This window comes from Littorina saxatilis, linkage group LG11, assembly GCF_037325665.1.
Source record: "Littorina saxatilis isolate snail1 linkage group LG11, US_GU_Lsax_2.0, whole genome shotgun sequence".
Classification (NCBI taxonomy): Eukaryota; Metazoa; Mollusca; class Gastropoda; order Littorinimorpha; family Littorinidae; genus Littorina; species Littorina saxatilis.
Genome location: NC_090255.1, coordinates 10441504 through 10465789, shown reverse-complemented (window position 1 = coordinate 10465789; position 24286 = coordinate 10441504). Strand labels below are relative to the sequence as shown.

General features: G+C 41.9%; 1 protein-coding gene across 6 annotated transcripts in view; it reads left to right on the top strand.

Moving 5' to 3' along the window:
* The first annotated feature begins 20446 nt into the window (after window positions 1–20446).
* LOC138979723 (polyadenylate-binding protein 4-like) overlaps window positions 20447–24286 on the top strand; it is a 17582-nt gene continuing 13742 nt past the window's right edge. For 4 of the 6 annotated variants that reach the window (XM_070352465.1, XM_070352463.1, XM_070352462.1 and 1 more), the window contains exons 1-2: window positions 20447–20912; window positions 23528–23733. In XM_070352465.1, coding sequence (XP_070208566.1) covers window positions 20717–20912; window positions 23528–23733 — 402 coding nt within the window. In that variant the 5' untranslated portion in view covers window positions 20447–20716. The remainder of the gene's footprint in view (window positions 20913–23527; window positions 23734–24286) is intronic. The other 2 variants (XM_070352464.1, XM_070352466.1) reach the window with 2 other exon arrangements.

The following is a 24286-nucleotide window of genomic DNA, read 5'->3' as shown; positions in this document are numbered from 1 at the left end:
TAGTTAAGATCTATTCTTTTTATTACAACTTTAATCATTTAATCCTACTTTTTTTTTCTGGAACGGTGTACCTACTGCATCTAATGTGTATTATTTCCGCAACGCATTTTGTAATTGAAGAAAGCACCTTCCGACTTTTCAATCTCATCATAAAACTGTGTTTTGCAACCGCAGCACTAGCACACAAAGTGGCCTAGTTATAGCGCACCAAATCACCTCTCGACACTTTGATGTCAAGACTCTGCCAAAGGATCTTGCAGAACAAATGATCAATCAATACGTGAACGGCAGATCTCGGGCGCATAACAGCATACGGGCGTTTACCTGACAGGCTTTCAGACTGTTTGCCGATGGCATACTCATAAAGAGCTGAAATGGCGAAGAAACATTCTATAATTCTTTCACTAACTATCGACTAAGATGTCTGGATAGAGCTATAGAGAGGGGTTTCAATTAAGTACATGTACTTCAGGGCTGTGGATTGATTAGAATTGAAACCAGCTAAGGAAGTAACAATGAATTTCTTATCAAGCCTTGTAGTTGTAGAACTAGAACTACCAAATTAAATCATATGATCACACACACACACTCTATATAATGCTTAAATACAATCTGCATTCTCTCTCTCTCCCTGAGTCTCTCCCTCTGTCTGTCACACACACACACACACACACACTCTCTCTCTCTCTCTCTCTCTCTCTCTCTCTCTCTCTCTCTCTCTCTCTCTCTCTCTCTCTCTCTCTCTCTCTCTCTCTCTCTCTCTCTCTCTCTCTCTCTCTCTCTCTCTCTCTCTCTCTCTCTCTCTCTCTCTCTCTAATAAACGCACAGATCAGATTACAAACACTGATTGCAACCCTGCTGCTCAATGGGACAATGGCAGTTGACACTCATAATCAGAGGAGTCACAAATATGACCCGTCGTTGCAGTAGCATGTGGGAAGGTATGCTTTGTTATTGTTTACTTTCATATCTGATAGACAGACTTTGACACTTTCAAAAATAAATACACCTATGTTATCACCGTTAGAACTTAGAGACGAAGTACAACTACAAGGGTACAGGCCTGAAAGTGGCGAGTATTTAAACATGTAAATGGCGAGTAAAAATGTAAATCTTCTCGCCAAATGCGAATAAAGTTGCGGAATCAAATGGTTGATTTGGCGAGTAAAAATACAAAAATTTGCTCTCTGGCTATTAAATTATGAGAAGTACTAGCCAAAGGCTAGTGCCCCATTTCGTGGACTTTCAGCGCTGGGGTAAAATTAGGCTCTTTGCCGAGGAATTTTGAATCATTATACTAGGTAGCATGTAACTAGTCTGTACTATTCATGTACATTCACACTTATGTTTGTTTACCTTTATTGAACTTTACTTGTAAATTTTAAAACACTTTAGTCTTGTAGAGCATTAATGTCACAAAGATTATATTTCCAATATGACAGTGACACTTTAAAGTTTAATAACCGGAAATTCTAAAATTAAAGATTCACACATTCTTATTCAATCAATGTCATGAATCATGGATGATAGAATCTCCAGTACATGTATTGCGTTATTTGTAAGAAACATAACCACCCACAGCCCCCCCCCCCAACACACACACAAAAACACACATCCACATGTATGTATACACGCACAGTATATGTGCATGCACCAAGACTAAAAGTAAGATGACTTCCCAAAATATTTGTTATAATCATCAATGATAAATCGTAACAATAGCACAGAAAGAAATGTTCAGATTTAGTGTGACCTTAAACCCTGCTGACATCACACTATGATGCACTAAACCCATGACTATGCTCAACAAATGACACAACGTTTGACATCATAGTACTCCAAGATAAAGTTTCGGGAATAGTAACAAGTGCTAATATTTTCTACTTTCTCCACCAAAGTATTCAGTTTTAGTCTGAATAGTGAATGTTCACAATAAAACACACACATACACTCACACACGTACACAAAAATAAGTGACACATACACACACAGTGGCACACACACAGAGTTATGCATACACACACACACACACACTATGCACCTGAGAGTGAGACACAATCATATGTAGATCTATACACAAAACAGGCTAACTAATAGTACATGTATACATGTTACATATTCCCAGGTCACATACAGAATTTATCACTAAGAATATAATGTGAAGATGCATGTGTACAGTTTTTGATTTCTTTAGACAAACAATTAAGCCATTGAAAATCATACAGACTAACATTAGTAACAGAGTAATAGTGATGAACATGTTATTGTTGCCAGTGATGCATGTGATGGTACTGGTAGTTGTAACCTATACTAAAGGCTATTACATGTAGTACTACAAACACATTTTCAACAGAATGAAAAACACTCTGACACAAAAAATGAAACACACAAGTTTGCTTACTCTCTCTCTCTCACTCTCCATCCTTGAGTAATAAAGTTCGTTCGTTCGTTCTCTGCTAAACGACACACGATACAAAAACAGTCAATGACAAAAGCAAGGAAGACAAACAAAACATATCTCTCTCTCTCTCTCTCTCTCTCTCTCTCTCTCTCTCTCTCTCTCTCTCTCTCTCTCTCTCTCAGACCTCCCCCCCTCCCCTAAACGACACATAAACACAGCCAATAACAAAAGCAACAGTGACAGACATCACACACGTTGTGTCGGCAAGTACTCACCGATCGTTCGCTGGTTTCAGTATAGTTTGATTATCCTCCATATCCACAATAATCTTAGTCCCCAAATCATTTTCTGTGGAGAGAGGGAAAAAATCAATAACATTCATCCACAAAACGCCCATTTTTTCATGAAAATGAAACAACACTGCAATGGCATTTTATTTTCGGAAGCTCGAAATATGTCGAGGATATGCCGAGTGTTTACACGAATTTGCCAACACTAATGACAGTGATCCCATACACTATGAATGATGTGTGTTGACAGACAAGACTAACAGCATGCAACATAGCATTTGCTCACCTCTTCTGTTGATGGGACGAACCCTCACAGCGACTTTCACTTTGTCGCTCGCCATTTTAGATGAATTAAAAATCCGTGTACGTCAAGAATCTGTTTGTAATATCCTGTGTTCCACAATTCAATCCATACACACAATGTACTCCAAGTCACTTTAAAACAACACACAGCATAGCTACACACAGGCAACCCTCGCAGAGGTCGCCATCTTTGCTACTTTGGTTATACACCATCCGGGCCCTCGCGTGAATCATCTTCCGGTAGTCCATGGTTGCGAGCTGCAGGCAGCGTCGCGAAGACAACTTTGCATTTTAATGACCATCAGCCAACGATTTGTCGATTCCTGTTGACGTCGGCCTTAATTATGTATGACGATGTTTATTTATAAACCAAGTTTTATTCATTTACTATCAAAACAATCGTATGTGGGTGCTAGAAAAGACCACGCTCAAAACGTCGTCTGCTCAAATTGACCACAGGGTCATACGACTCTGGATGCTTGAAAAAAAATCAATATCTACTACTCTACACTCTCAAAACGGACTGTCACTCGAAAGGGGGAGCTTTCCCGCAACTTTAGTACCCTTTCCGCGATTTGAGCGTAAAGCTACCGCCGCCTTTTTCTACCAGGCGCGTGTAATTTTCCCCCGCTTCGTTTTTCACGTCGGTCTGTTGTTCGTGCGTGCGACTTGCGTCGTCTGCTGTGTGCTTTGGACGTGGGTGCTACTGACCTCTCGGCGAAGCTCGACAGTCGAGTGGACTCTCTCTCTCTCTCTCTCTCTCTCTCTCTCTCTCACTCTCACAATTTCTGTCGCGCTCTCTCTCCCCCCCTCTCTCTCTCTCTCTCTCTCTCTCTCTCTCTCCCTTGATGGGAAAAGGTGTCTGCCCCTAGTGAGAATCCCTGACATGTGTTTACAATTTGTGCCTCAGTTGACAAATGTTACTTTCCCGCCAAATTAAAGGAGGCAAAAGTAATCCCGCTATTTTAAATCAGGTAATTCTTCTGACCCAGCCAATTACAGACCAATCTCAATTCTTCTTGTTTTATCAAAACCACTTGAAAAACACATAGGGGATGGGGGGTAACTTGGACCTCGCGATTAATTGAACCACCGCCAAGTCTCTAAAACTCGACTGATGATGGAAAGCTATACCTGGTTATGGAACAAACGGGCACTTTGACAGGCTGACATTTTCTGGCAAAAACATGGCTTCAAAAAAGAAGCAGTGTCTAAGGTTCCACATTTTTGCATCAGTTTTGCATCACAGTTTCATTTCTCTATAAGTCACGAATGTGTGTGTAGATCTATTTCAGAACACAAAATTGCAAAATATTTGTTTGCTGCAGTGGTACAGCATCATTGTAGTTCACATTGACGCCACTTACACAGAGCCACGTGCTAAACGCATTTTAATACAAAGATCGTTTTCACGGTTATGCAAGTATGAAACGCCTTAATTGGACCTCTGCTTTTGAGGGAAAATTGGACCACTGGTCCCATAAATCCTACGCCTTATAACATCATCAGTGAAACTGGTTGGACCAGTGTACTACTGTACTAATGCAGTATGTCATCACAACAGCTATGTATGTGCTGAAATTGTTTAGTTTGGTTTTCTTCTTCTCGTGCGTGAGATGTCTTGCAATCAGCTGTTCAACATTATTTTCTTGTTGTTTTACTTTTTAAATCATGAGCCCTAAATAAACGAGAGAACAAATTGGACGATTCATAATTTCTTTTTGAGAAAGGTCCCAATGATATTAATCGATGTATGTTTTCTATTCTACATTATTCGGGGTAATGCTTTTATGTTATCTTTGATTGTTTACACATGTGTTGTCATTTGTTTGTTACTTGGTCTTTATCATTGGTCCAACTTGCACCATCATGACAACTTGCACCATCATATGGTCCAAATTGCCCGATGTGGCGGCTAAGTTGAACTTTAATAATGGAATTTTTATTTTATTTTCCTACTTTTGAATATGTTTGATTTTAATTCTTGCTCTGTATATTCTTCTTGTTCGTCTACCCCGACGCTCAAGAACAGTAACAGACATTATGTCCGAATCAATATTGCAAAAGATATATGTGGCAATTTCCTTAGGTGCGTCCGCCCCGTGATCGCGGAGGTCGTGGATTCGAACCCCGGCCGGGTCAAACCTAAGACTTTAAAATTGGCTATCTAGTGGCTGCTCCGCCTGGGGTCTGACATTATGGGGTTAGTGCTAGGACTGGTTGGTCCGGTGTCAGAATAATGTGACTGGGTGAGACATGAAGCCTGAGCTGCGACTTCTGTCTTGTGTGTGGCGCACGTTATATGTCAGAGCAGCACCGCCCTGATATGGCCCTTCGTGGTCGGCTGGGCGTTAAGCAAACAAACAAACAAACAACATTTCCTTATGTGGTTCTACTCTGCCCCCTTTCCCCTACTGATATACACACTTAGCCACACATTTGAAGAAATACGACCTTATTCTTTCAAACCAGTCAGGCGGTTGTGTGGAATGGGGGTATTATATGGACGCCCCCCCCCCCCCCCCCCCAGGGTTCTGTCCTCTTATCCCTGTATATTAATGATTTTCCTTTTAGTATTAATGATGATTGTGAACTTTGCAGATGATACGACCATACATACTTCTGATAAAAAATTAGACACAGTTTATTCATCATTGCAGAACAGTGTAGATGATCTCTTAAATTGGACGGAATAACCACATGAGTCTTCACCCACAAAGGACCAGATACATGTTAATTACAGCAAGGCAAAAAAGACAAAACATCAGGAATTATCCTCATTCCATATTAATTGGCAACGACGCAATAGAGGAAGTAGATCGATCACACAGTTTGGGGAGTAAATATCGATAATAATTTATCTTAGGCCCATCATGTTCGGTCGTTGTGTAAAACCATGTCGAGGAAAATAAATCAGTTGAACAGAATTAAACACTTTCTTGATCAACACACAAGGTTATTATTTTGTAACGCATTCATACAAACCATCACGGATTATTGTTCGACAATCTGGGACTCTACCAGTGCAAATATTTTAAATCCATTGCTTAGTCTACAGACGAACACTGAAACTAATTTCATTGAAACAATCCAGTCTTGTTTTTGACGATTATAAGAAGCTTTAAGATTCTGCTTTTAAAAGAGAGATTTAAATTAAATAAAGGCGTACTCCTTCACACAATCCTTTCCGGCCGTGCACCACGTGCTTTCATAGCAAAATTTTAAGCCAAACCAAACCGAAAATTCAATGTCCCCATTCCATGGATAGATCTCTTTAAGTCTAGGTAAGCTTATTCTGGCAGCGTCGTGTGGAGTTCTCTCTCGGAATCGGTTCGAGTCCCAATACTTTCAAAAACACCTCTATACATCATTATATTTAATGTCATATTTGTCCATACCGTTCATAGCATCAGTGTTTCATCATATAACAACTTCAGTTTTGATAACACATTGACATTTTGTTCAAACATGTATGTTAAGGAAATTCACACTACTGTGCATGACGTAAGAATGTGTGTAACTTTTTTAATTTTTTTAATTTATTTTTTATAAATATATATATATATATACTAGAGGAATACCCGGCTTTGCCGGGTGAATCGCGAGACAGAGACAGCGTGGCGGTACGCCGTCTTAGAGCAAGTTGAACATTTTCATCTACCAGTTTGTGCCCACTCAAAGGAAGGCAAGAACATACAGAGAGACAAATCCGCCTGACCCCATCACAAACAGAACTCTACAATCCACAGGTGTTGCCTGGCGAGCTAGCTATAAATAGCTCACAACTTCTAAGGCGAACAACTCTGCAGAGTCTGCTGTTAAGGGCGACGGTAGTCTCCCTGTCACACTCGACCCACTTTGAATGAACTCTGTCCCCAAAGTTCCGAACCATGGACCGGCCAAGCTTAGGTCCCTCCCAGGTTGGTGGAATGGGAACAGCACGAAAATGATTCAGTGGCCATAATGCCATTCCTGAACATATCATGTCGAGTCCCATCCCTGTCGACGACGCCAAATGTAACCGAGTGCCGAAACACCACAATCACCTTTGAAGGCGAAGTCCTCTCAAACGGGATTGAGAATTTAAGAGCTTATTTCTAAGCCCTATATTAACTGTTATGGCTTCACAAAGGCCAGAACATACAGAGAGACAAAAGCCGCCAGACCCCATCACAAACAGAACTCTACAATCCACAGGTGTTGCCTGGCGAGCTAGCTATAAATAGCTCACAACTTCTAAGGCGAACAACTCTGCAGAGTCTGCTGTTAAGGGCGACGGTAGTCTCCCTGTCACACTCGACCCCCTTTGAATGAACTTTGTCCCCAAAGTTCCGAACCATGGACCGGCCAAGCTTAGGTCCCTCCCAGGTTGGTGGAATGGGAACATCACGAAAATGATTCAGTGGCCATAATGCCATTCCTGAACATATCATGTCGAGTCCCATCCCTGTCGACGACGCCAAATGTAACCGAGTGCCGAAACACCACAATCACCTTTGAAGGCGAAGTCCTCTCAAACGGGATTGAGAATTGTAGAGCTTATTTCTAAGCCCTACATTAACTGTTATGGCTTCTCAAAGGCCAGAACATACAGAAAGACAAAAGCCGCCAGACCCCATCACAAACAGAACTCTACAATCCACAGGTGTTGCCTCCACACACACACACACACACACACACACACACACACACACACACACACACAGAAGCCGTATATATATATCTATATCTATATATATATATACGACTAGTGTCTGTCTGTCTGTCTGTCTGTCTGTTCGCAATGCACGGCCAAAGTTCTCGGTGGATCTTTTTCAAATTTGGACACCGTATTCAGCTACACCCCGGACACAACCTCATCGATGAAATATTTCAACACGTGCTCTCAGCGCGCGGCGCTGTGCGCGCTGAACCGATTTTTTTTATTTTTATTTTTTTTATGTCGGGATCCACTACCAGTAACTCTTCCTTATCTTCTCCAGTGTTTTCAGCCGCGATTATCTCCCTTCCTCCGTGTGGCGTCAATGGATTTTTCGATAAATAGATTCGACCTTTGCACTTTTACAGTGAGGACAACTTACGGGTACATGCAAGGAAAGCCGCGTTCTGGACAGTGCAGTGACCTTCTAAAAATAGTAACGGGAATATGGATTGACGCCACACGAAGGAAGGGAGATAAACGCAAAACACTGGAGAAGATAAGGAAGAGTTACTGGGAATGGATGTAGTGGATCTACAGAAAAAACAAAATCGGTTCAGCGCTGCGCGCTGAGAGCACGTGTTGAAAATTCTCATCGACCAGGTTGTGTCCGGGGTCTACCTGAATATGCCCACCAAATTTGAAGCAGATCCATCGAGAACTTTGGCCGTGCATCGCGAACACACACACACAGACAGACAGACACACAGACAGACAGACACACAGACAGACAGACACAAGTCGTATATGTATAGATATGGATGTCCGTGTATATATATAGAGAATAATACATGGCTTGCTGTGTCGTACCAGATTTACACGAGTTGCTTTATTAAATATTGAACTGCGAGCACCACCGCCCTCACTCTGGCACCACCACACTCTCCCTGGCACCACCACTGGCACTCGGGTCTCGATCCAACGTTCTCTCTTACACACAAAGACACACCGAGACACATAGACATACACATTACAAACACCCATAATTATATGAACACCACTCTGGCACGTGTCTGGAACAGTTATTATCAGTCTGGCTCCGGTCGGGACACACAAACATGCACATAAACATTGATTTAGGGTGAGATTCGAACCCACGACTTGGATGTTGACAGTGTTTGAATACTGTCGCTCTTTATTGGAAAATGAGTAAATATAAAGTTTCAATAAGCGAGTGTCTCACATTCTGTCAATTTATTCTTTAGATTTTAAAAGTTAGGTGTAGCGCCATATCGAGGCTTCCGATCCATACCTATACGTCCACACCAAATAACTTCTGTGAAAATTGCTCGCTCTCTATGAAGAGCACCTAGCGGTAAACGTCCAAACGAAAGGGTGTTTGTACTGTATGTAAAAGCCTGGCGGTGTCTGGGATTGGAAACTGATGATTTACCGGAGGCGGAGTGAGCCTCATTTCTCAAAAAAACCCTATTTTTAAATTTATATAAAAAAGGCCATCAGTGACTTGAACGACATTAAAGGCACAGTCAGCCTCCCGTAAACCATCTCAGACACTGTCAGTCTTTTAGACACAAACACACTTTCATTTAAACACTCACCGCTTGAGAACATCCTAGGTGCCCTCCGTAAAGAGCGAGCAATTTTCAAAGAATTTATTTTTGCGTGGCTTATATTACCCCCGGGCCATCGTGAACCCGTGTGATCCGGTTTCCTTTTTTTTCTCACAATTTAGTCGTCAGTTTAGGATTTCAATGCGACTCGCTGTAAGCTTATCTGCAATAGCACGTTATTGTTTACCTCTGAATCTAAAACGCAACAAACGGCTCAAGTCACACGAACTAAGGAACTGGCGCTATGCAGAACCGTCGTCTGCTACGAGAAAGGCGTTTTGTGCGACACGTTTCCGGGCTTTTCTTTTTTTAAACTTTCAAAACTTCGAATTGTACTGATCTTGTCTTGATGAAAAAAGAATTCTTTTATGATTTTAGAATATTTTGTGTAACTAGCTGTCAATTTATTATTTAGATTTTAAAAGTTAGGTCTAGCGCCAAAACGAGGCGTCCGATTGTGAAACTGAACAAAAATGGCCGCGCAAAAATTAATTCTTTGAAAATTGCTTGCTCTTTACGAAGGGCATCTAGGATGTTCTCAAGCGGTGAGTGTGTAAATGAAAGTGTGTTTGTACTGTGTGTAAAAGCCTGACAGTGTCTGTGATGGTTTAAGGGAGGCTTACTATACTGTGCCTTTAATTATTAAAAAAAAAACACCTGTGCACAGCGAACACCCAGGCTTTTTTTTTTCAACACGTTTTTAATTCTTTTTGGTACACGACAACAACATCAGACAGCAACATCAAATAACATCAACCATACAAAACTATGCTCTATGCATCTTCATAAAAAAAATTTAAAAAATAAAAAAAACAAGAACGAAACCAACGGGAAAGCACAATAAAGCATTCAATCACACAGCCCATATTCAATACATTTCTAAATTATGTAAACAAGCTCTTCGTCTCCTTTCTTATGTTTCCCCAGGCTGTTTTTATATTTAGTCAAGTTTTGACTAAATATTTTAACATCGAGGGGGAATCGAAACGAGGGTCGTGGTGCATGTGCGTGTGTGTGTGTGTGTGTGTGTGTCTGTGTGTGTGTGTGTAGAGAGATTCAGACTAAACTACTGGACCGATCTTTATGAAACTTAACATGAGAGTTCCTGGGTATGAAATCCCCGAACGTTTTTTTCATTTTTTTGATAAATGTCTTTGATGACGTCATATCCGGCTTTTCGTGAAAGTTGAGGCGGCACTGTCACGCCCTCATTTTTCAACCAAATTGGTTGAAATTTTGGTCAAGTAATCTTCGACGAAGCCCGGACTTCGGTATTGCATTTCAGCTTGGTGGCTTAAAAATTAATTAATGACTTTGGTCATTAAAAATCGGAAAATTGTAAAAAAAAAATTAAAATTTATAAAACGATCCAAATTTACGTTTATCTAATTTTCCATCATTTGCTGATTCCAAAAACATATAAATATGTTATATTCGGATTAAAAACAAGCTCTGAAAATTAAATATATAAAAATTATTATCAAAATTAAATTGTCCAAATCAATTTAAAAACACTTTCATCTTATTTCTTGTCGGTTCCTGATTCCAAAAACATATAGATATGATATGTTTGGATTAAAAACACGCTCAGAAAGTTAAAACAAAGAGAGGTACAGAAAAGCGTGCTATCCTTCTTAGCGCAACTACTACCCCGCTCTTCTTGTCAATTTCACTGCCTTTGCCATGAGCGGTGGACTGACGATGCTACGAGTATACGGTCTTGCTGAAAAATGGCATTGCGTTCAGTTTCATTCTGTGAGTTCGACAGCTACTTGACTAAATATTGTATTTTCGCCTTACGCGACTTGTTTGATATTGTGACCCATTCTGATTACATCGCTCAACGGCTATTGCCAATTATCTCTCTGACCGGACGCGAAAGTCCTACGCGAATCTATTAAAACAAGTTATCTCCCATATTATGTTGTTTGCGAGCCGTGTTCGCGAGACGAAAATAATTGCAGATTGGCCGACTTCGACAGTGATCTCCGTTCTGTTCTTCACAGTTATGATAAAGACATCGTTCTAAGGTCAAAACAAGTCGAAATTCTGGGACTGCTGCCGGAAGGAGACCGTAATATATGGTTGCATCACTACAGAAAAAATCGTCTGCTTCAGCGAACGCCGAAACCAAACGGTTGATTATCACGTGACACTTTTGCCATATTTAGAGTTGTTTGCACAGTAAATACAGCCGCGAAAAAATAGCTCCCTTTAAACTGTCTTACAAATCAGTTCCTTTGTAATTTAAAAATTACACAACACCATGAAAAATCATTATCGACGATCGCGAATCTGCTTATATAAATAATACATTACAAAAAGCTCTAAATATGTAAAAAATAAAAAATAAAAAAAATAAAAATCGGTTTCCTTGCCAGACAACGAAACTCAAGGCATCCTGTCAGGGAGAGAATGAGCCGAACTCATTTTGACCTGAGGTCAGGATGATTGTGACCATGTGGTGGGATGATTGTGACCTGAGGTCAGGATGATTGTGACCATGTGGTGGGATGGTCTTTTTCCCATGAAAAAGCCTGGTCAGATCTCAGACAGTGTGGAGTGGGCCTTTTCTGTATCTAATGACCAGTCAATGCCCAGAGCTTTGCGACAAGAACCGTGAAAAACGACCAGACAGCGGCCGGTATAATTATGTACTATGTAGAGGACATCGTCTTCTGCGTCAGTCTCTTCTGATTACCTTTTTCTTTACATCCGTGACGTCGGCATAATACATTAATTACTTCCTCTATTCATTCCGCTGTGACGTCAGTATCGTGCATTATTTGATTTCGTGACAATCTTGGTCCGGTTTGAATGACCGAAAAGGGGGGGGGGGGGGGCTCCGGAGGAGGACGGGGATTGTATTTGGTGCGTCACACACACACACGCACAGATAGACAGGGGCGGATCAGTTGCTTTGTAAGGGGGGGGCACTTTGAATCGAAAGTGAAATGTGATGGGCGCGAAGCGCCCGAATTTGCTAGGGGGGTCCGGGGGCATGTCCCCCCGGAAATTTTTGTTGCCCAAAGAAGCAAAATGGTGCCATCTGGTGCCATTTGAACTTAGAAATGGTCATAGAATCAGCATAGCAAAATCTTTTTTTTTCTTCTTCTTTTTTTTTTCGGGGGGGGGCACGTGCCCCCTGTGCCCCCCCCCCCCCCCTCGTCCGCCCCTGATAGACCAACCGACGCAGACAAACACAGACACACTGACGTACACATTCATACGCACACACACACACAAACACACACACACACACACACACACACACACACACTTACACACAAACCTCTCTCTCTCTCTCTCTTTTAAAAAAAAATTCCGCTCACTCACCTTTCTCTCCCTCATGTGATAAATATTTTAGATTTTGAACAAGCGACTTTTTTTTATAGCGCACATTTTTTCATTCGACGTATTGCAACAAAGATACTATCTGGTTGTAAGAAATGCAGCTTGTTATCTATGAGTTCACTTGATGTGTATATTTCTTCCCACAAAGGCACTCTCACTGAGACACAAAACAATGAATAAAAAACCCTTCTCTTTTTACATTTAGTCAAATTTTGACTAAATGTTTTAACATAGAGGGGGAATCGAGACAAGGGTCGTGAGGTATGTGTGTGTCTGTGTGTGTGTGTGTGTGTGTGTGTGTGTGTGTGTGTGTGTATAACGCGATTATAAGAAACTACTGGACCGATCTTCATACAACTTAACATGAGAGTTCCTGAGTATTATATTTCCAGATGTTGTTTTCAGTTTTTGGATAAATATCTTTGATGACGTCATATCCGGCTTTTTGTGAAAGTTGAGGTGGCACTGTCACGCTCTCATTTTTCAACCAATTTGATTTACATTTTGGTCAAGTAATCTTCGACGAAGCCCGGACTCTGGTTTTGCATTTCAGCTTGGAGGCTTAAAATTTAATTCATGAGTTTGCTAATTAAAGCTGTCATTAAAATCGATTTTTCGCAAACAGATTGAAAATTGATTGCATCGTATTCTTCATCAAATTTTGAATCGTAAAATATATAGTTATGTCATGTTTACTCTTAAAATGTGATCACAATTAACGAAAATAGGTAAATTAGTACTTCGATTATTATTAAAGAAATCGATCCAAAAATGATTTAATCTTATTCCTCATCATTTCCTGATTCCAAAACATATAAGTATGATATGTTGTATTCGAAACAAGCTCAGAAAAGCGCTCCCCTGCTTACCGCAGTACGCTATTTCCCTATTCTTGCATGTCAGTTTCACTTCGTGTTGCACGGGATAATTGAGCGACTTCCTTGGTGACAAAAATGCAGTGCGTTCAGTTTTATTCTGTGTGTTCGACAGATTGACTAAATGTTGTAATTTCACCTTACGCGACTTGTTTTTAGGTTGTACACCGGTAAATGGTCGTGTTATGATTTAGACGCGTTTGACACCAAGCTAATAACAACAACAACAACAACAACAACAACAACAAAAAGAGCAAATCAAGTAGAAACAAGAGGCGAAGCCTTCAAGGCTCACGTAAGAAATCGACAAACAGTAACACAAACTCAATCACTCCGTCACACGTACACACACAGTACATACACACACACACACATACACACACACACACACACACACACACACACACACACACACACACACAGTAAGCATAGGTGAAACTATGCAAGAAAGCGAGACCCTGGATCTGCCAAGAAGTCTCGGCCCGCTCACAATAACAATGACCGAGACTTTCAGTAATTCCTTTGCGTGACGTCTAACCCTCTTACGTCATACTGTGACGTCTTCAAATAGTTTCTATCACACACGTCGAACACTTTTGACCGAGACTGACGTAATCCATAGACTCGGAAATGTTAAAGTTTCTACCACAGACATACACACATACATACATACGCACGCACGCACGCACGCACGCACGCACAGACAGACAAAGTTTATCATCGCATAGGCTACACTTACGTGAGCCAAAAATTCACACAAATATATCAAAAATGAAAAAAAACAATTCTGAAAGAAAACAAATTCCTCCATTATAAACCTCCCCAAAAGTAATCGTGGAACATTCCTTCTTGCGCCTGTGTTTTAATCGACGCAAACAATGCAATTTAGGCAAACACACTGGTAAACAAAGACGCATTGTTGTACACTGTTTAGCGCCCTCTTCTTTCGTACACAATAGCCAGTGGTATGCGGCGACCAACATTTTTCACACTGCATGAGAAAGCACACGCACGCACGCACGCACTCACGATCGCACGCAAGCTCGATCGCACGCACGCACGCACGCACACACAGACAAACACACAGACACAGACTAGGACACTCACACACACACACACACACACACACACACACACACACAAATGACCAAACACTCGTTTACTGCCTTTAACTAGAGGAATGGATGCCTAGTAACGTCCGAAAATACAATAACAACAAACTAATTCTACTTCAATAATTGTCTACCTTCTGAATGCACATTAGCGTAGCGTGGACATTCAACTGACATCGGGTGATAGACGGGCGCAGTTGCCCAGTGAATAAGACGCGGGCCTCCTAAGCGGAAGGTCGTGGGTTCGAATCCCGGCCGCGCCTGGTGGGTCAAGGGTGGAGATTTTTCCGATCTCCCAGGTCAACTTATGTGCAGACCTTCTTGTTCCTTAGCCCCCTTCGCGTGGACACGCAAGACCAAGTGCGCACGGAAAAGATCATGTAATCCATGTCAGAGTTCGTTGGGTTATAGAAACACTTATTCCCCCCTCTGCTTCTTTACCTCTGTAAACTTGTAGGGGTAGTTATTTTTCGATAATGACCCAGCAACCAAACAAATAACGACCCAGCAACAGCCTGAATCCTCGATAGTGCAATGGGTTGAGAGGTTGTTCTGTTTCGGTACTACTACTTTTTGCGACTGAAAAGTTCCGAACGCTCTAATGTACGAAGTATACATCTCTGGAGCAAACAATACAAACATACCGCATTTAAATTAACAACTACAGGCCTGAACACATGAATCTCCATATAAAATCCATGAGTTCGGTTGTTTTCTGAATCTCATCTGCAGTGCTCAAGCCGTTCATCACAAGCAATTTCCCAAGGCAAGTAACTCATACTTTGTCCAGCGACAAGAGTAGTTCCCCTTCTTTTCACTCAGTTCCTTCGACAACAGACTGCAGATCGATCCGACGGTCAGTTTTCAACAATATTTCATTTAATAAACAGATCACACGCAACCAAATGCACACATCTCATCAATTTAAACAACATAAAGGGGTTTCATACACTATTTTCCCCAGAAAACTGAACTTCATACAGTTTTTAACGTTGGAACACGGGTGCAAAAGTTCGTCTGCTAGTCCCATTTGACGAAAAAACATTATCCTAAGCGATACCAAAACATATACAGAACACACAATATCTGCCTTTGCCGCCACAGCAGAATAACAGCATATCTGTGTACTTGATTTTAGCCCAAAATAGGAAAACTGACAAGAAGTGTTAACAGAATGGAATGATTTGCACGGAACTATACAACCGCGCATTAATCGATCGCCTGCGCAGGTTGACTGGTTGAGAGAATAGGATTCGATCAAACTTTCGCAAAAAAACTCCTCTTTTCTTTGAATAACTGAAGAAAGGAGGAATAAAGAGGTTACACACCTCGTCTCAGTGATTATAAAAAATAATGGTCTCAGTTCGCGGTCATGAAAAAGCTCGCTAAAGCTCGCATTTTTCATGATCCGCTAACTTCGACCATTATTTTTGATAATCACTGAGACTCGGCGTGTAACCTCTACGAACATACCAAGCATTCATTCCCCGAAAGCGGCGTATGGCAGCCTAAATTGGGGCTGGGTAAAAACGACCATACACGTAATAAGCACTTGTGCAAAAAATACGAGTGTACGTGGGAGTTTCAGCCCATGAACGCAGAAGAAAAAGAAGAAGATATCAGGTGACAATGTAAGTTTTACGCCCTCACGGTAGAAAGGTGGTAGTCTTGTACGTGGTAGTCTTATACGTGGTGTGAAGAACCTGTGCGCAGATATAAAGAGTTGTAAACAAAATGACCCGTTCATTTATTGTAATTTCCCAAACCATTTCTTATACATTCGACCTATAGTTGACCTAGTTATGAGCGCCCAAATCACTCAAATTGTAAAAAAACAATACTATTTAACTGATATTTAACTGCCGACGTGATTTAGCACGAAGGGCATATAACTCCAGTATGTTGCGCGAGGTATGTCCCTTTTCCCCAGACGCTATACAGTGAAACCTGCCCTAACGACCACCTCTCCATAACAACCACCTGCTCACAACGACCACCCGAAATCATCCCCGACGAGGTTGTTCTGTTCTGTATAATTCACCTCTCCATATAGCGACCATCTGTCAAAAGAGGCCACTTTTGGTTGGTCCCTTGTGTGGTCGTTATAGACAGGTGTGACTGTACCAACACATTTTTCAATCACGGATCGCTACATTGTTTGTGCAGTGTTTTCACTGGCGTGGTAATCATGCGTGTGTGTGCAAAGGTTGAAACTACGTGTCCGTCGAGATATTTCACGTCGGGTCACTGAGTGCATACATGTTCTCCGCTTCGATCGTGTTGCGGTATAATTAATTGGCGGGGTTTTGATTGCTTTCGGGTTAAGGGGTTGGGGGCGGGAGGTTTGTGTGTGTGTGTGTGTGGGGGGGGGGGTTGGGGGGTTGGGGGCGGGGTTGAGTGTGTGTGTGTGTGTGTTTTTGTGTGTTTGTGTGTGTGTTTGTGTGTGTGTGCGTGCGTGTGTGTGTGTGTGTGTGTGTAAAAGAGGGGGAGAGAGAGAGGGAGATAGAGGAACAGACAGACAGACAGACATACACACTATAAAAAGAAGATTTCTGTGACAAGTTTTGAACATTTTGTGACATAGTATACGTTGTCTACTGGCAAAAGAAGCACACACAGTGTTCGTGTTCACTATGTGTTTATTATGAGTGCCTCTTTTGCGAGTAGAACTCTGTGTCACACAATGTTTGAAACGTATAGCAGAAATGCTTTTAAAAGTGGAACACTTCTGTGTGTCTGTGTGTCTGTCTTTCTCTGTGTGTGTGTGTGTGTGTGTCTGTGTGTCTGTATGTGTGTCTGTCTGTGTGTCTGTCTGTGTGTATGTGTGTCTGTTTGTCTGTGTGGTGGTGGGTCTGTCTGTATGTCTGTCTGTGTGTTTGTGTGTCTGTGTGTCTGTCTGTGTGTACGTGTGTCTGTCTGTGTGTATGTGTGTCTGTGTGCCTGTCTTTCTCTGTGTATGTGTGTGTGTGTGTGTGTGTCTGTCTGTGTGTCTGTCTGTGTGTCTGTCTGTCTCTCGCTGGATAGACAAACAGACAGACAGGCAGGCAGACAGACAGGCAGGCAGACAAACAAGGCAGACAGACTGGCAGGCAGACAGAAACAGAGAAACACAGTCAGCCAGCCAGCCAGACACACAGGCAGACTCACAGACAGAAACAGAGAAACACAGCCAGCCAGACAGCCAGACACACAGACACACAGACAGACACACAGTCAGGCCAATGTCCCTCCTCCAATGTTGCACAACGTCACACTTATGAACAATATCCATCGCACTTTCCATTTCTAATCAACTTTCTCCCTACACACTATCCCACAATTATCTTCTCTTTTTTCTCCTTCTAAATTTCTGTCTTCTTTGTTCTCTGTTTTCTTTCTTTCTCTATACAGTCAATTGTCTTTCGTCACAAATTAAGGCAGTCTCTCTCCTTGGGGAAAGCTAGCAGCCCCAAAGGTGCGCTACATCTCGCAATTCTATCATTAAATTGCCCGCGCTGGTGGGAAGTTCTGCATAATTTACCCTGTCTCCTCCGCTGAATCGGAGCCACAATTTGATCAGGTTTTCTTGGAGTCTTTTCTAGCCAATATCTTTTTATCTCCTACTTTTCTTCTTCTTTTTTTTTTTTGCTGTCTTTTTTTTCTCTTTTAGTGCATCTTCTCCCTTTACTTTTTTTGTTGGATAAGTTCTGCTCCAAAAGTCAACTTTTTCTATTTTTGTAATTATTATTTTTTAATTTTGTTTTAATTTTGTTTATTTGTTCATTTTTTTTAGTGAGCTATTGCTTCCGCTGGCACGTACTTCGTCTTGAATGCTTTCTCCTATTATTTTTCATAGTCTATAACAGACATCTTAAACATAGGATTGAGCATGGTTGCTTATGTTGTTTTCATCCCGAACCGATATGACTATATCCAGGACCGAAGGTACAAAATATACAAGTACACAGACATACGTATCTACCTAACACACCTACATAATACACATACCTGCTAATATATACGGTTGCGAGTTGAGGAAAGAGAGAGAGAGAGAGAGAGAGAGAGAGACAGAGAGACAGAGAGAGAGAGAGAGAGAGAGAGAGAGAGAGCTTAATTATTTTGCAAGGATAGATGTGTGTGTGTGTGTGTGTGTGCGTGCGCGCGCGCGTGTGTGTGTGTGTGTGTGTGTGTGTGTGTGTGTGTGTGTCTGTGTGTGTGTCTGTGAATGTGGTGTGTGTGTTTGTACGTGTTAATGTGAGTGTTTATGTGTTTGTGCGTGCGTGCGTATGTGTGAGTGTGTGTGTCATGTGTGTGTGTGTGTGTGTGTGTGTGTGTTTGTGTGTGCGTGTGTGTATGCGTGCATGCGTGTGCATGCGTATGTGTGTGAGTGTGTGCGTGCGTGCGTGCGTGCGTGTGCATATGTGTGTGTGTGTGAGTGCGTGCGTGCGTGCGTGTGTGTGGGGGTGCGTTTCGCGTGTGTGTGTGTGTGTGTATGGGCACTGAATCGACTGTCCTGTTCGTTTTCCAAAATACAGCCGCGTCAGATGGGAAGCTGACAGTATAAGGGAAACAACTATGCTAATTGCATAACTGAAAAGACCTTATAAAACATATCAGTTAACTCCCGTGGCCCTTAAAACATAAAAAGGCTGACTGAACGAAGAACGAAAGGGAGAAATGAAAAAAAGACATGCATACAATACAATGCAATGGAAATAACTCGAAAAATCAATTATTCAATCAGTGAGCACACATTTGCATACGCGTCGCCACCCACTTAAAGCTCAGATGCACTCTTTGCGCTCTTTGCAAACAGACAGACATATGTACACAGGCAGGTACGCTAATAGTAACACACGCGCGCAGACGGAAAAACAAATAGACGTATGTAGCCTACACCAAAGACACACAGAAAGACAGACAGACAGACTGAGACACATGCACACACGCACACACACACACGCGAACACACGCGCACACACACACACACACACACACGCACGCATGCACGTACACACGCATGTACACACACAAGCGCACACGCACGCACACATGCACGTACACACACACACACACACACACACACACACACACACACACACACACACACACACACACACACACCGACTTGAAATAACATATGTGAAAAGATATGACATACAAATAAAATGAGACAAATAAAATGTACTGGTGAATGTCTGGTTTTGTCGTAAATTAATCGTTCCAATAAGTAACCTTTCTTATGTTATGATTACCTCGCTTGTGTCTTCTGAGCGAGTTTTTGGACAGTTTCCCAGATAAGTTTATTTTCTGTATCAAGTGTGTTTGTCTGTCTGTCCACTCAAAAGACCGCTGGTTCGAACTACAGCGAATGTAACGTTTTGTCTTGTTAGAAATAAAACGTTCCAATAACAATTAACATACCATTACATTCTTGATTTTTGATTCTGTTTTTTTGACTCAACAACCTTAATAACCTCTGCCCGAGTTGTCTCAGTCAACGCATGATCTTCTGCATGAATGTCAAGCGTGGCTGGCCGAATCTGCCTGACCAAGTCTGAGGCCACCAAGACAATTTCGAGTTCTCGCAACTTACGTAAATGATGCTGTGAAACCTATCTCTGGAATCGTGACGCAACGTGTGACGTGTTTTGTTTACATGTATTCATGCACAAAGTTGTTCCAACAACATTGCACGAGAAAAAAGGATACAACTGGATCAGAGAGTCTATCAATAAACGCATATTTGTATGATGTACATTAAGCTAAACTAACTTGATACAGCAATGTTTATTTCACGCCGAAAAAGTCGTCAAAGTAGTGGTACTAGCTTGCCTAAGCGGAGCCAGCGCGGTAGTGCGCGGTCTGTTCAAACTGTCAGAATCAGAAATGTGAGAAAAGTGTCGCCATTTTCCAAGCAACGAACTGGGCAGGTTCCTGTCGCTGATCGTCTGTTTCATGGCAGATCAATCACCAAGCAGGGAGTGTCAGAAATTGGTCATCACGTAAATAATAAAAATTGCAAAAAAATCGGAAACTTGAGAAAACCTTTTCAACAAAACTCGCTCAACGACGATTTCGGAGAATTTGCAACTGCTGTCAGGTCTCCGTGTTCGACGCGATCATTCCGAAATGAACCCATCAGCGACCCCGAGTTATCCCATGGCGTCTCTGTACGTGGGAGATTTGCACCCTGATGTGACGGAAGCCATGCTGTTCGAGAAGTTCTCCACTGCGGGCCCTGTCCTGTCTATTCGTGTGTGTCGGGACATGATCAGCCGGCGCTCGCTCGGCTATGCCTATGTCAACTTTCAACAGGCGTCTGACGGTAAGCTGGAAGAGCGTAGAAAAACGCCCCAAAATTTACAACGCTTGAATCCAACATAATCGAACACATTAGATCTACACGTATGATAAATGAACAAAATTGATAAAGTCAGATCACAGGCGGAAGGGGTAGATCTAATCTTGAACTTTAGCGTGTTAAATTCATAGCTCAGAATCCAGAGGCATTTAAGTCTCCAAATTTGTAGAACCTGCACTTGTAATCATAACAAGTCATTTTAGATCCCTTTGAAGTTACGGAATGAACTCCGATGAACTGTACGAATGCATTTCGTTTACATGGGTCAAAGAAGGAATTATCCGTATGATCAGACAAGGGAGACAACTCTTTCGTGTAAATGATGTCCCATGGTTGACAACGTACGCCATTTTCGGTGCATTTTCGTCGATTGAACACTCAATCCGTCAATTAATTTCACGACAAATGTTCTTTGGCTTGCTTACATGGACTTGTATCAAAAATAAGTAAAGAATGTCACTGGATTCTGAACTATGAATTTAACACGCTAAAGTTCAAGATTACCGGCGGAAGGTATCGTTCACTGGACCACTACTTCCATAGTCTTTCTATGGAAGTAGATCTAGTGGTCCAGTGAACGATACCTTCCGCCTGTGGTCAGATCTAGATTTTCAGTTTGTGTTCTTGTGAATCTGATTCTTGGGTCAATGGGGTCACTTTGAGCAAAAATAGGGGTGGGTTAGGAAGACACACTCTCAACAGGCGTCTGACAAATAACACGTATGAACAAAACAGGTAATGCCTGCAGATCTAGTTTGTTTTGTTTTGTTTGTTTTTGTGAGTCTTATTCATTTGGTACCAAGGGTCATAGAAGATGGGTGTGTGGGAGGGAGACGGCACTCTCGACAAGCGTTTGACGCTAAGACAGAGAGAACAAATAACACGCATGATTATATGAACACGGCTGATAAAGATGCTAGATTTTAAATGTTTTTTGTTCTTGTGAGTCTGATTTATTTGGTCAATCGATAGGGTCAGTCTGAGCGAAGATGGGAGTGGGAGGGTATGGGAAAGGGAGGGGGACACAAAAGCAACCCCTCCTCCCCCCCCCCCCCCCCCCCGAAAAAAACAATGAAACTGGGCACGTTGAGCTGTCCCTGCCAAGTACCTGTAGATCTACCTATAGTTCACGGAATAGTAAGTAAAGCTCAGCTGAGAAGAACCGTATTTGATTTTGAACAAGGGCTTATTGAATAGGGAGATGATTCAGATTAAAAGGAAGAAAGTGGATGAACTATCCCTGTCGTCAACGTTGAACAACCTTTAGAAATAGGAGAAAAGTTGTGCTCGCCTTCACAACAGGGGAAGTACAATTAGGGACCAAACAAGACTAGTATGGGGAAGGGTGGCAAACACTAAGATGTAAATCGATCAAGGACCAATAAGGGACAAAACTCTTCCTTATGAGAGAAGGCGGATCGCAAATTGTGTCCCTTGCATTCACAATATTTCGAAGCTTAGTTTCCGACAAGCTCTGTGTCTGTCCAGAAATAAGTTACTGGCGTCTTCTCAATGACATGCTTTAGGTGTGAAGTCGGGACTGGGGGGAGGGGGGGGGGAGGGAATTAATACCGTTGGATGATATATCAATCATGTGTTTTAGGCAAGAAGTACTCTTTGACAGAGAGGACCCCAGACACGATATTAAAATATTATATGGTATTTTTTTTCAAGAGCTGAGTACCAGTAGAAACCATGTTACGAACGTGATATTTCTTTGTTGTAACCATATACATTGATTTAATTAATAAATACTGGTTCGATCCATATATATATATATCCTTGGCCTGGTAAGTAAATTACAAGGGTTTCAAAGTTGATCCCCTTCGTAACATGGAAACCAAAGGTTGTGACATAGATTTGAATAATAACAATAAAAAAAATTAAAAAAAACAGAAGACAAAAATATAAACGATGTTGTTTGTTGCATGTCTGTGCGATTATCCAACTGGAGTATAACTAAACCAAGTAAAGAGAATAACTTATTGCCAACAACAACTTATTGCGACAAATTTCGCATCAAAATTAATACATTAATTCCCGTGTCATTTTATTCAAACTTTCAATGCCAGTTACGGCCGTTCACTTGAGTATAATATGGATCACCTTTAGGATTAAAGATATCTTTGAAAATGACAGTGATCACGTGATCGCCGCGCAAACAAGGGTTCCCTCAAAATCGACCGGACAAAATCGGAAGGAATCAATTAAAAAACGAAGAAAAATAAAGGGCAAAACTTTTACAAACGGGAAGGAAGTCAAATCAATAATCTAACCAGAGCATGTTTTGTGCTTGCATATTTTGTGTGCCATGCTATTCCTACCGATGCAGGTGTCAATAGGGGCGCCATACGCAAGTGAACGGCCTTAACTGGCAAGCATTGAAAGTTTGAATGAAAGGATAAAGGAATCAATGCTTTAATTTGGATGCAAAATTGGTGGCAATATTTTTTGGGGCGAAGTTAAGTTGCCATTCAGATTGAATATAGGTGATAATCATTTAAAGGACTGAAAATGCATGTCACAAAATGGTACACAGCTCTGGAGAATAAACCCATATACAAAAGAAAATACTTCAGCGTGTGTTATAGCGGAGAGAGCTCTGGACACGATGAACTTTGACTGCATCAAGGGCAGGCCTATACGCATCATGTGGTCGCAGCGAGACCCGTCTCTCCGCAAGTCGGGCGTGGGCAACGTCTTCATAAAGAACCTGGACAAGACCATCGACAACAAGGCCCTCTTCGACACCTTCTCTGCCTTTGGCAACATCCTGTCTTGTAAGGTAATGGTCAGGAGTTGACTCGTGCCAGTGAACGTATGTTTGAGAAGGCTCATGATACAATTTGTCGAGTCTATAAGGGTAAATTAAGGTATCCAACTATAGACCGCGCGCGAGTGTTTGTGTGTATGTGTATGTGTGTGTGTGTGTGTGTGTGTGTTTCAGTGTGTGTGCGTGTTTGTGTGTGTGTGGTGTGTGTGTGCGTGTGTGTGTGTGTGTGTTTGCCTGTCCGTCTATGATATCTTCGGGGAGGTTGGAGGGGGCAAAGAGAGTGGAACCGCGGAACGTGTGCTAGACTTTGCTTTTTGAGGACCATCGAAGCGAATCGGGTTTAACTTTGTTTTCAGAAGGCCGGTGAGATGTGAGGGAGAGGGGAGTGTGTGTGGTGTGTGTGTGTGTGTGGTGTGTGTGTGTGTGTGGTGAGTGAATATGTGCGGTGCGTGTGTTTGTGTGTGTGTGTATGTGTGTGTGTGCGCGTGCGTGCGAGACGGAGAGAGAGAGAGTGAGACAGAGGGAAACAGAGAGAGAGAGAGTTAGAGAGAGAGGGAGACAGAGA